At 37.7% G+C, this 13,365-nt stretch overlaps 1 protein-coding gene across 1 annotated transcript; it reads left to right on the top strand.

Annotated features, from left to right (window-relative positions):
- Positions 1-837: 837 nt before the first annotated feature.
- Positions 838-7,970, top strand: LOC116189176 (serine/threonine-protein kinase STY17-like). Its single transcript, XM_031518726.1, has 16 exons — positions 838-1,317; positions 1,926-2,040; positions 2,391-2,503; positions 2,603-2,704; positions 2,968-3,037; positions 3,997-4,107; positions 4,782-4,832; positions 5,252-5,388; positions 5,471-5,578; positions 5,955-6,028; positions 6,161-6,336; positions 6,494-6,589; positions 7,038-7,118; positions 7,216-7,266; positions 7,398-7,538; positions 7,624-7,970. The coding sequence occupies exons 1-16, from the start codon at positions 1,115-1,117 to the stop codon at positions 7,651-7,653; spliced, it is 1,659 nt and encodes a 552-aa protein (XP_031374586.1). The 5' UTR covers positions 838-1,114; the 3' UTR covers positions 7,654-7,970.
- The last annotated feature ends 5,395 nt before the right edge of the window (positions 7,971-13,365 follow it).

The raw sequence follows: 13,365 nt of genomic DNA, 5'->3' as shown, positions 1-13,365 counted from the left end.
CAAAGCAGATATTTGATAACATGAATTTTAGGAATAAAATACCAATTGAATTGACATCACTCGCAAAAGATTTCATCACATTGAATTTTAGCAATAACATCAAGAATGAAACCAATACTCCTTAGTCCAACAAAAAAAATAGCTCAAGAAGATCGGCGGGTAACCGGTGAGGGGAGGTCGGAATAGTGCAGAGAGAGATGGAGAAGAGGCACTAGGTAGACTAAAAGATCACAATGCGGTGATCCCTATTGGAATTGAAGGTCATTTGACATATTAATAGATGTTTGGAGAGTTATTTTAGTAATTTCAAATTTAACATGTTTGGGACGGATTTTGATGCAAAATAATGTACTATTCCCAAACTCTATAAGGTTTTTACAAAAAATACTTCAACTATTCTCATAATCTAACGGACTAAACCCTTTAAGTTCTAACTGTCCATCGAGATTTGAGACAGATCAAAAACACATCCACGCAAACACGTGAATATCCCTACAGTTCGTGGGCGGTGATGTAATTTTGTATTGCAAGAAATTCAACATCTTTTTTATTATCTAATAATAAAATTCTAATACAAATTATTTATTTATTCATCAACCCTATCCACTTCAGCGAAATTAATAGAATTATTCTTTATATTTTTAAAGAATAAAAAATGGAAAAGAGAAATAGGATAAAAAAAATTAGGCCATGCTGCCCCGTTTTCTCTTCCTTGGCAGCTTGAGACATTCTTTATAACTGGAAGCTTACTAAACTACTTTCTCTCTCTCTCTCTCACTAGACAAGGAGGATGAGTTTCTCTCTCTGCCGAGTACACATGGCGAAGATGTTAATGGACCGAACTACCCCGCCAAAGGCTCTTAACTACCTTCTCCAACCACTCCCCCCCTCCCCCTTCTTCTTGGCGTCTCCGAAGATTCCACCAACAGTCAAAGATCCTCTCCTTCCTCTCTCCCTCCCTCCTTCCCGCCGATCAGGAAATCCTTTCTTCTTCTCTCCTCTCCTCTCCCTCTCCCTCTCCCTCTCCTCTCTCTCAGTGGCTTGTGCTTTTCGCTCGCGTTGCTTCGTTCGGGCGCATGGTGGAATCCTCCGCCGCTGATTGACGACCTTCTGAATGGCTGCTCCGGACATGGATTTGACCGAGGGCGTCGGGGAGAGCTCCTCGCCTCCCAGGAGCTTCGCCGTCAGCTTTGCCGGCTGCGACGAGCTCACCAACGAAGTTTACAACCGCTTGCTAGAGAGCAGGCACTCGGAGGCCGTCGGGAATCCCGACCTCCGCGATCTTCTCGAGTCTCACTTCAGTCGATTGCCTCCGAGGTACGTCCCCAGCCACAGCTCGCGTTCGCTAGTGATTGGACGAAGCAGCGATTGTATCGTTGAGAGCATTTCCGGACATCTGCTCTGGATATCGCTTCTTGAACTAGTTTTTCTCTAGCTTTTCAGTTTCGTCTGCAGTTGCATCGAATGTGACATGATGATCTTCTGACTACAAGAAGAGGATAGGATGATCTTCTACGTCCTGTCATTTTCATCTTATCTGATGAAATGGCTTCCTTCTCTGCTGTTACTGCTAGTTGAACACTTGAACTGTAATAGTGTAAAGTGAGTCTCTTAAACAGTCGATGAATTGCCATTGGAGAACCAGCTCCTCTAATCAATAGAATGCCGATTCTTCCTCTTTCTTTTGTGCTCTTTCCTTTCTGATACTTCTTGTCTGGAAGCTTGTTCCTCCAGAGGAACAGTTCGAAGGTAGCTTAAAGTATGAATCTCTTTAATTTCATTTCCGTATCGTTTTGTTCGTCTGGAAGCTTGTCTGGACTGTTCGATGATGGTGGAAGTCCTTTTTTCTGGATCTGAATCTTGTTAGGATCATTTCCGCATGTGACTGATGTTCAATTTTGTTTTGTGTTTTTGAAATGCGTCAGTTATGCCCTCGATGTTAACATGGATAGAGTGGAAGATGTCCTACTACATCATAGGCTACTTGGTCAGGCCAAGATCCCTGATAATCAACCTGTTTTCCACGTTCGTTTCTTGGAGGTACTTTCCTTCTCTTGCATTTGAAGCAATAAATTATTCTCTTTGAAAGGCTCCACAGTTTGCTCTCAAGTCCATGTTTGATTACTCCGATAGGTTTGGTTTGGATCCACGGGAAGATCTTAGTCTAATCCATCACGTAGTTCACTCATTTGATTTACTATCTAGGTTTGCCTTCTTTGGTTGCTGGGGTGTATCGGAACACTGAGCAGCGTTATGTCATAAGCATTTTGCTTTGGAACTCTGATTAGCCAGTTATCTTAATCATCTTGTTATACCTCTCATATGCTGGCTCCTTTTGGTAATCGTTCTTACTTCTTTTTATCCTTTTTCCTGCTACGCATTGCTGGTAGCATATGGGCATAAAGGCTGATGGTGATGAGGACCCACAGTTGACAGGTGTCGATTCTAACCAGAGGCCATCTCATAGTGAAGATGATGAAGCACCTACTACTCCTGGTAAAAGGTATTATCCTTTATTGCATCAGCTTTTACTGTTCACTGTCTGAGACTGCTAGAATATGGTAATGCAGCACGATTAAATTCATTGCTTTCTGGTTCATAGGAACCGTGATGGCGCACCTGAGTTTGAGCCTTGCTCTAAGCTGGAGGACCTGAATTTGGATGTTAGAAAGAACGCAGAGGATGTGAATAAGTTCCCAAAACGGTAAGTGCTACAAATTTTTTTGCATTTCTTTGAAATTTTTGGCAAGATGCATATTAGTAAGATATAGAAGCACTAGAATAATGCTACCTGAAGTGGCTACAGAGGGTGTGCTCTTTGTGAGGATAAGAACCAATCTTTGGAAAACTTTCATGTTCACTTTGCAAAACTTAGGCTGTTGCCTGCAATTGGCTGTTATTAATTGGATGGGCGAGAACTTTCTGCCATCTCTATGAGAAATTAATTGATTTAATAATACTCGTCAGGCAAGAACTAACTGTTCCAATCCACGAGGTGATCTTTTCTACTGTTGACAAACCGAAGCTGCTTAGTCAGGTACCTTAGAGTTGCATAAAAAGAGTTATATATTTGTTTAAGTTCCATTTAGTCTTCAATGCTTATTTTCTACCTGTTTTATGCTACATGAACCCAAAAAGGTGTGTAGACTATGCCAACCTTCTACTTTGCACTTTCAGTATGATTTGCTCTTTGGTTATATCTTGCAACGATGGAATAACTACCATCGATTTAGCTTGCAACTTTTTCTCTAGTTATTGTGAAATATCGCTGCTGCTTTCATATCTCAAGTGCACAAAAAGAAACATGAATGATCGAGTTTCCAATTTTAGCAAGGTCTGGTTCTTTGCTTGCATATCTCAATTCAGATAATCAGATAAGCCAGCCAAACACCGAGGTGTGGCTGTTTAGACTAGCAATATGGTGGGCTGTTTTATCTTCACGTTCTGAAGTCACCCTTGCCACTGGAAAATGTGTGTAGCATGGAAAGATCTATTGGCAATTCCATAAGCTTTTCACCATAGTCTGCACTTTCAACAATAACCATGCTAAAGTTTTCTTTTTGCCTGGAAGAGGATGCATGGTTGTTTCAAATCTTATGATGGATTCTAGGTATTTGGGCTTGGAAAATGCGAACTTATTTTGACTAGCAGAAATTAATTCTCATCAAATCATATCAATAATTGCTATCATTTAATAATGCGAACGCCTTACTCATTTAAATGAAGCATCATTGTGCTGCAAATCTTCAGGGGATAAGGGCTTTTTTCCATTAGGAATCTGAGACAAACGTCTGTTTTGCAAACCAATTTAAATTCTTCATATTGTAGTGCAGATGAATTATAATTATCTATATTTCTTAATTGAGAATGAAACCTGAATATTACCTTACTACATGATCACTATTTAGCTTCTTGGTGCAGTTATTTTCTTAATTTAACTTTTTACTATGCTTATGAAGATTATATTTGCTAACTGAGCCTCATTTGTTTTTGTAGCTTTCCGCTTTACTTTCTGATATAGGACTCAATATCCGTGAAGCACATGTATTTTCAACCACTGATGGATATTCCTTGGATGTGTTCGTGGTGGATGGATGGCAAGAGGAGGTATTTCTTCCAATAGCTTCATGTTTTTTCCAACGAATTTATCATAATGGTTCTTGGCAACTTTTTGTTGGCTTATACATGAAAGTTTTTCATGCATTGACTTCACCATTTTCTTAAGTTATATTAGTTTTTGTAATTACCATTGGTTAGAAAGAAAGAATCATTTGCAATAGCGTAGGGTTTTACCAGCATTCTGTAATTTAACATAAAATTTTGGGACACAGCGCATGGCAATACAGAATTCAGTTCAGCTCAGAAGCAGAGCTCTTTCTGAGTCTACCAAATCATCAATTTTTGTAATTTAGATATTACTGATAGATTTAGGAACTGCCATGTTTGGGTTGGTTCAGTGATTCTGATTAGGAGTAGCATGAAATTTTCAAGAAAACTTGCTACAATATTTAACCAAAGGAAACTCCTATTGACGTTCCTGTCTTGTCAAGTACCTTTACACAAATCAACTCCTAAATGAACACTAGCATCAACATGAAAATTGCTTGTAGTCCCACGCTACTGTTACTAATTATGCATCTGTGAGATATGCATTTCAAACCTTTCGCACTCCAGCCTCCAATAGTGGCCTTGTCATATATTAAGGGCCATCGTGATTAAACTTTTATGACAGGGATCTGTGCTCAGTCCACATGTTGTTGACTTTGCAATGTTGTGCCCAGGACACAGATGGTTTGAATGAAGCTATGGTAAAAGCAATTGAAAGAAGTGAGGTAAACTTTTAGTTCTTCTTATCCTATTTTATGTTTTTGTTTGTTTTCAATGGGTCTGTCTTGTTTGATAAATTTGATACTTTAGTCATAAAAGCTGAGTGGTATACAATCTGCATCCTCTCTGACATTGTATCGATGTAGGCTTAAATTTTAGAGTTGGCATCTCTGGGTTCTCTCCAGTTTGATACTTATTGGATCGGACCTGTTGTAGTAGTACAATACCACTATATTTGAAAGTTTTCTCCCTGAATCAAATTGGTGTTATTCAGCATGCACTTTTGCTAGTTTTATCTATATTTTTTATCATGATTTAATGATAGTCCTCTGGAAAATTATGGGACTCAGTCATAGATGCTGTGCTTTTATTTTAAGTTGATTATGGGGTTATACCCTCAAATAAAGGAGTTTTATGGACATAGGGTTCATGGTCTGGTTCAACTCATTCTCAATCAGCAATAGAAAAGGCATTAGCAGCACGAGCCGCTGGAGACCTGGAAATTGATAGAAGATTGCTGAAGATAGGAGAAAAGATCACATCTGGATCTTTTGGAGACCTGTAAATCTTTTTCTCCTTTGCCGTGTGCTTATAATTAATGTGTGTCTGTTGTTGCTATCTGTGACATTTTTCTTTTCGATAGGTTTCGTGGAACATACCTTGGTCAAGATGTAGCTATTAAAATTCTTAGGTCTGAGCATATAAATGAAGCTCCAGCAGCAGAGTTTGCACAAGAGGTGGAGATCTTGAGGTGAATGGTGTTCCTGCTGTTCTAAAATGGATCTGTAAATTTCTCTTTCAACGATCTGTGATATGGATTCTTTTCTTTGCTCCCCTTCCCCTCCTTTTTAGAGGAAAAGGACAGCAGGGATGCTTAGATTATCCTCTAGTTACAAGCTGTTTTCATGCTTCAAGAACCAATTAAGATGCATTGTCTGCTTTACCTTCTATTATAATATTATAAAACGTCTGTTTTTGTGACAGAAAACATGGTTCAACTTCCTGCAACTCATTCCTTTTGATTTTGTCCCCTTTTATTTATGGACATGTTCATTTATGTGTTTTTGGTTTCTTTTGAATGCTTTATAAAAACTCTGCGCTCATTTAGTTGGTTGCTGTGGCTGCAGGGAAGTAGAACACAGGAACGTTGTTCGCTTCATTGGTGCATGTACGAAGCCTCCTCATTTGTGCATCGTAACAGGTTAAAGTTCCTGCCCTTATAATAAAACCTCCGATGACACTGTTGTGCTGCAATCGGCATAGTTTATGCTCTCTCTCATTGATTTATATTGCACTGCGCAAACTGCATCTTATTAGTGGAAGTTGTTTGCAGAATACATGCCTGGTGGGAGTCTGTATGATTATCTGCATAATCACCATGATAGCTTGAAGCTTTTTCAGTTGGTGAAGTTTGCACTTGATATATCCAAAGGCATGGAGTATCTGCATCAGAATAACATAATACACAGGGACCTGAAGACGGCAAATTTGCTGATGGACAGAGAAAACGTGAGCCGTTTCAGTTTCATGAATCAGTCGCTTCTGAGGGCATACTTTCTTTATGTTATCTATTTCAGAAATAATTTTCAATTCATTAGAATCTGTGAGTATGTTATCTATTTCAGAAATAATTTTCAATTCATTAGAATCTGTTCTCACTCTTAAGGTTGTGAAAGTTGCTGATTTTGGGGTTGCTCGATTCCAATCTCGAGGGGGAATTATGACAGCAGAGACTGGGACTTATAGGTGGATGGCGCCAGAGGTTTGTACTTGCGCATGCCTATAATTCCAAAAAAAATGTTTCTGGAAGCGTGAATTCTTGTTTGAATGATTCACAAATCTAAAACTTGCCCATCTTTGTCTCAGTAGTCTTTCAGGGTCACGCTGTACTTTAATTTGCAAATTTTCTAGCTTACTACAACCATATTAAAGTTTTTAAAGGAGGCTGGTTAATTTAGAGAGTATAATTTCTCCCCTATTTCCGTTTTAGTTTAAAATAGTGATAATTTGTGTTTACTGCTGTGGTTTTTACAATTTCTTATATTAAAATTTCAAATTCGCTGATGCTGAAGTCATAAGGATGATCTATTTATGTGCTGGTGTTTTCTATTATTACGTTGAATTCTTTTGTTCAGTATATTTCTATAAGGTTAAGGGAGAAAAAGGCTTTTTGTTTCAGTGTCTTAGTTCTTTGTATTGTCTTTTGCAAGGTTATAAACCATCAACCTTATGATCAGAAGGCGGACGTTTTCAGTTTTGCCATTGTCATCTGGGAATTGTTTACGGCAAAGGTACTTTATGAAGCTGCATAGAAGCTTTTATAGTTGCTCTTGATTTCCCTCTGCATTTGTCGAGATATAGGGCCCTTAATTGTTCCTTACCATGCAGGTTCCTTACGGTAATATGACTCCATTGCAAGCGGCATTGGGAGTACGACAGGTAGATCTGATATTTGCATTGTGTCAGAACAAAGGATTCTCGTAAAGTTATTAATAAAATGTTTCCTTGAAAAATTTTGGTCTCTGGTTTACATCTAATTTCGTATTACTTTTTCCTCTCTAAATCTGAAGGGGTTAAGACCTGAAATCCCTAAGAATATGCATCCGAAGCTAGTGGAGTTGATGCAGAGATGCTGGGAGACAGATCCCACCAACCGGCCTTCCTTCTCTGAGATCACCGTAGAGCTCGAAAACCTACTCTGCGAAGTCCAGGTACCAATCATCACTTAACAAATGCCATGTTTTCCCATGAGAAGAACTCGTGTTCCATTTTATTCTCAATTTTTGGTTCTGGCAGTCTTCAGAAGCATCAAGTAGTGGCAGCTGAAATATCTCCCAATGCAAAATCTTCAACCCCCCGGCTCTATGCACAGTTTACTTGGCTGAGAATTTTTTTCGTTTTTGGTTGCTACGTGATGCAAGTTTTGGATTGGTCACTCGTATAGGTATAACAGATACCATGTTTTCTTAGAGAAAAAGTAACAGAGATAGATCTTACTGAGATTTGTGCTTTTGTAGTGAGATATCGGCTTCCACGTACTGTAGATCTAACACGAGATGATTTTGTAAACATTGCGGTTGAAGCAACTGGAATGGAAGGACATGCTAAAGATGAGTGCATTTTACTGATTGCAGTTTGGTTCATCTTCTTATCTTCGGTTCTATATATTGCCCCTTAATCAGCGCAAATTGGTTGGGTTTCTCCGCTAATCCTTCTATGAGAGATAATCACGCGGCATAATCTCTATGTTAACGTGTATTAAAATGACATACTTTACGACCGTCATTACATCTACCAAACTTTGCTGCCCCTTCCCCTTTCCAGTTCTCTTGTTCCCTTCTAAACTAATGTGCTTCCTTTGTAACAAAGAATATGTAGATGAATATATATTTAACCATATGGATATTTCGATGTTAGATCTTATGTACTTAATTTTTTTTAATAATTAACTAAAAGTGTTAAAAGAACGGTTTGAGCTCTTCCTTCTTTGGGAAGATAGAGGTCCCGCTGCAGCATATGTAAGCATTCACTCATCTAAGCACTTTAGTTGGATATAATTGGGTAAATAATTTAATCAAAACCATGCCAATACTAGATCTGAGAGGAATCTCTCATGCTCCGAAATTTCAATTTTTGTCGTCTCTGGAACATCATCGTGAATTTTGTAGAATATTATCCGCTAGTTGATATTAATTGACACTTATAAAAAAAACCATCATGGTCATTAATACTAATAGGGAACTAAGGATAGTCTATTATCCTACTATGGGAAATTACATGGTGCAATCACAAAAAAAAAAATGGTGGTATTAATTGTTTGCTCAAGTATATTACTAGAATTAAGTTAAAGTAAAATTTTCTTAAAATTAATTTTTCGATTTAATCATATTTTGAATCATTGAATTGCAACTATTGAGTATTGATGGATAAATAAATGATTTATAGGTCATCCAATGATCCAAAAATTGGTTGCACCATACAATAATTGCAACATAAAATTCCCGATATCCATATAATTTACGAACAATGTAACTAAGGACTATTTGAAATGCATCCAAATTTACTTGAAGTATATATAGTATAATGTTAATATTTACTTGAAGAACGTAGAAATTTTTCTTTTGTTCGCACTCGAAACTATATATGAATACACATTTACTTTTGATACTTGATAGAAATAATAATCATAAAAAGCTTTTTTACGCACCGGAAGGAGAAACTGTAATGAAAACGAAAAAGTTCATTGAAAATGAAAGAAAGAAAATAGGACATAGAGATAATTAATTCTTTTTCCCAATCATATCGAACAAAAAAACATATCACGAGATTACAAGTTTGATACTTAGTGGGATTATTCGTGTTTTTTTTTTCGTATGTGCGGGGTGTTCGGTTTCGAATACCCTGCTTTTTTCTTGATACCCGGACTCCACCCTGTAAAGAATAGGTTCCAAGATTTTGGAATCGGACCCTACCTTGTTGAGTCATGGAACCGAAACGTACCTGAAACTTGTATTATCCCACATGTTTCGGGTGCCCTGTTGGAACCTGTAAATTTTTTTGTCTCGCTAAATAAAACCGAAAATGTCTTATCTATAATCAGTAATTATGCATAATAGAATGTCGACATAGATTTAGATTAAATCCATAATACATCTACAACAAAGAGTAATACGTTCAATCCATCCACAAAACTAAACATCTGTAATATGATAAGGCCTCATCGATGATATACCTATTATCGTCATACCAAAATTGCCGACGATAAGGAATGCAAAACTTCCACCAAGAGAAGAGAGAGAGAGGGGAATATGGTAAAGTAAAAGGGATAAATATACCTGAATATAACTAGAAAAATTATTATCTGGTCCAGGTACCGGTTCCGATACCAATTCTGAGTAGCCTATATGCAGGAATCGAAACCGGAACCTATTTTCACCGGTTCCTAATTTTAATACCCGGACCCTACAATATTCTCAATACGAGCTACCCGGACCTTACCCTAATGGGTAGGTTTCGGTTCTGAGTATACCTTATATCCGTGCACACTCCTATGTGCTCTACTATTCGGAGCCCATTCATAAGACTCAAACCTGAAGCCTTACTTAAGGAAAATAGCGCCGAACCATTTGACCTAACCCTTATTGGTTATTAGGATTCCTATTTACAGTACTAGGCTTATGAAATGAAAAATGAGGTTAATTACAATTTTTTTTTTTCCAGTCATAAGGGGGTTAACAAGTATATGACAATCAAATTAAAATCCTAAATATCTAATAATCAAAAGGCATGGGTAGTCTAACAACAAGAATTGAACCTGCAACTTTCTAGCTGATAGGCGATATCATACGTTACTGTGCTGCACTATTTTTCGCTGCTCTAATTACAAAATTTAAAAACGAGCTTAACAAAATTAGTTATGTTAGTGAGTCATTATTCACGGCATGGTTTATTTATTTATTGCTCATAAACCTGAAATTAATTAAATAGGGGCTGGGCAAATACTTGCGCGGCGTATTGAAATAGTGGTCTAACACCACCTGAAATTTTTCAGGTGACCGTAATCGTCAAATTTAAAAGGTCAATGTGCAGTTTATTTATTTATTACTTAAAAGGTTAATCTCTTAGATAAGATTTGATTTATTAATTTATTACTCAATGATTATATATATAGTATATGCACAATCGGTGGAAATTCAAAGGTATTCTCCTAGTAGAGCAGCCATTCCCAAACTTTGAGTGCATTCAATTCACGCGTTTGGCGGGAGTACTGTATTAGGATGGTACCGGCACCCTATTAATATTTAGGCTCCGTTTGTTTCGTGTAAATGGTTTTTCGTAGGAAAATCATTTACGATAGACATATTTCCAATTACCGCTTCTGTTTTGGAAAGTCATTTACAAAGTCAGTTGCACAAGTGTGTCACTTTAATTGGAAGAGGAAGGTTGAAGAGGAAGCGTTTTTTTTGTATAGATATAAAATGTTGACTTAGAATTAAGAGGTCCTGAATTTATTCTCTTTGATGGGACTTATATATATTCTCTTATTTTGCTTTCCTATGGCTTCCTTTATTACCGGAAAGTAAAGAAAAATTGAAACACTTATGCATGGTAATTTAATATAGTATATATGTCAATTTTCACTTAACCATTTCATCAATTCATGAACGAAAAGTAAATAATAAAAGCATCAATGTGGGTTGGTTTAAACGGTTCGGAATTTATTTTCCTTAAACAAGGTGTCGGATCGAATCTTGAAAATGAAAAAGATTCACGCTAAGAGAGCTTTACCTCTTAATGGATCCACCCGGTTTGACTGGATTAGTCAGTGACCCATTGAATTTCCGGATATCAAGTTGCATATCGAAAAAAAAGAGAGTAAATGACTCACTGTTATCATCAATACGAGGATATATATATATATATGTATATAATAGAGAAAATGTCTTGTAGATGTTATATGCTAGTACACTATTACATATAAACATATAGATGAAGTTTGGTTTTGCAGTTTCAGTGATTTTATTTGTCATGCTAGAAATTATCGAATTTGGCCGATGGAAGACTTATTAAACTAATTAACCGATGTCAAGTTTCGTGCAAATATTCCTCAAACCCTAGCTAGGTTAGAAGTGCGATAAAAGTGATTGTTGCATGATTTATTGAAGCCAATTAAATATTGGGCTTTCATGAGGCTTGATTGTACATTACGATTAGTGGGTGTTCTATATGGTGATGTTATATTTAGTACTACACCTGAAGAGAATAAAACTTCCTTGAAATGTATATTTGACGTTTACATATGACAAGCTAGCATTCAATTTCTTCTTGCAATAGTGTTGTCGAAATTCACACCATAGGACGAAGGGGATCGAATAAGAATAAAGAATTGAAACACCAACTTCGAATGTGACCACTAGTACGGTGGTCTAGTGGTTAAGCTTCAAGTGTTGCACTTGAATATCACGAATTCGAATCTCACTGAGGACGTAAAACTCGCCATTATGTGAGTGTATTATGGGATGGCGGTGGCTAGTCCATAATGCTTGATTTAGAGGGCCTTGAACATAATTTACTAGTGTGTTGGTGTGGCTATGATGATCAAGTTGGGTTAAAGTCTCCATAAGCTATGGCAAAAGGAACATTCCGTGGCGGTTAGGTTCCCTTAGTTGGGACAGTCACAGCGGGCCAATAACCCGACCTAGCCTTTTATTTAGCAACATCGAATGTGTTTGATAACAAAATAAGCGCTAAAATTAAAATTTTAATATTTATTAATTTAATTCAGTTTTTGTTTAATAAAAAAAATGACTTAATATATTTTAAGTTAAAAAACAAAAGCTCTTTATGATTAGTAGTAAGTAGACCTAATTATTTTTAGCTGAATCACTCAGCTCGGTGCCCTTTTCATCATATTTGCAACGATGCTACTCAACTTTTATTTAATTTACAAATAAATCCCATTCGGTTTCGAGACAGGGACAAAGAGAGAGGAAAGTGTAAGCATAATGCAGATAGAAGCTTAACCGAGTAGGATAAGGATTTCAAGACCAAACTGACAATGGCTCAATTCTCATTAAGGATTCCATACCAAAGATAAATAAGTAAATAAATAAAGAACAATGCAGAGCATACTGATTTCTTTCTCGTTCCTTGTCGCTGCCCAGCTCTCGAATCCCTTTACTGTCGAACAGGTATAGGTCCTGATTCATGCTGATGTTTAAATGGAGCTGAAAGGCCTCGAGGTGACCGTAGACTTTCCACATGAAAACGGACCTTACGCCTGCGGAAGTAGTATATGGATCGTACTGCTCATCTAAACGATTGCGCGGGCCTGAAGCTTGATTCTCCTGAGGACGTTGTTCTCCACATTGTGTAAGAACATGAAAAAGGGCTCGCCGAAGTACATTGGTGCGAGCATCAAATCACCCGTCGGCATGCCACCATGAAGAGTAATATCCCATTCAGGATCAGCCTCCCATGCATGTTTTTTGCTTCCAAACCTGATTGTCTAGGTCCTCCAATGTCCACAGAGTGACTTCGTTCCAAGAAAGATCAACGTCATCATGAGCCAAGGTAGCATGCCTTGATAATTCGATCAAAACTGTGTCCACAACCCCTCTAGGGTGCGGAATCATTTGAATTTTTTCCGATCTGACATGAAGTGCCACCAAATGTTTCTCCGTCAACTCGTCTTGGGCAGTATATGCAGTGCAGAATATGACCCCGTTAATGCAAGTACCACGTTGGGCGTACATTTCTCTTAGATGAGGAGGATAGTCATATAGTGGCTTCCTCCAGTAATTCTCCCGGAGAACAAACACGTGGCTCTCGATTATCTTCCTCATGGAGCGTTCCTGTCAAGTGCTAAAGGCCTTGTGCCTCTTCTCAGCTGGATCGACCCCAAAACGGCTGGTGATTTATACCAACTTGGCATCCAGACCAGCCTCAGTCTCCATAGTTTTAAGCTTGAATACCTCACGAGTAGTAGATTCCAAATTCTAACAAAATCATGGAAGTCGAGGCAGTAAAGCCCGCCTG

Source organism: Punica granatum, chromosome 8 (genome assembly GCF_007655135.1).
Source record: "Punica granatum isolate Tunisia-2019 chromosome 8, ASM765513v2, whole genome shotgun sequence".
NCBI lineage: Eukaryota > Viridiplantae > Streptophyta > Magnoliopsida > Myrtales > Lythraceae > Punica > Punica granatum.
Note: the sequence above shows the minus strand (reverse complement) of the source record. Positions and strands in the feature narration are given on the sequence as shown.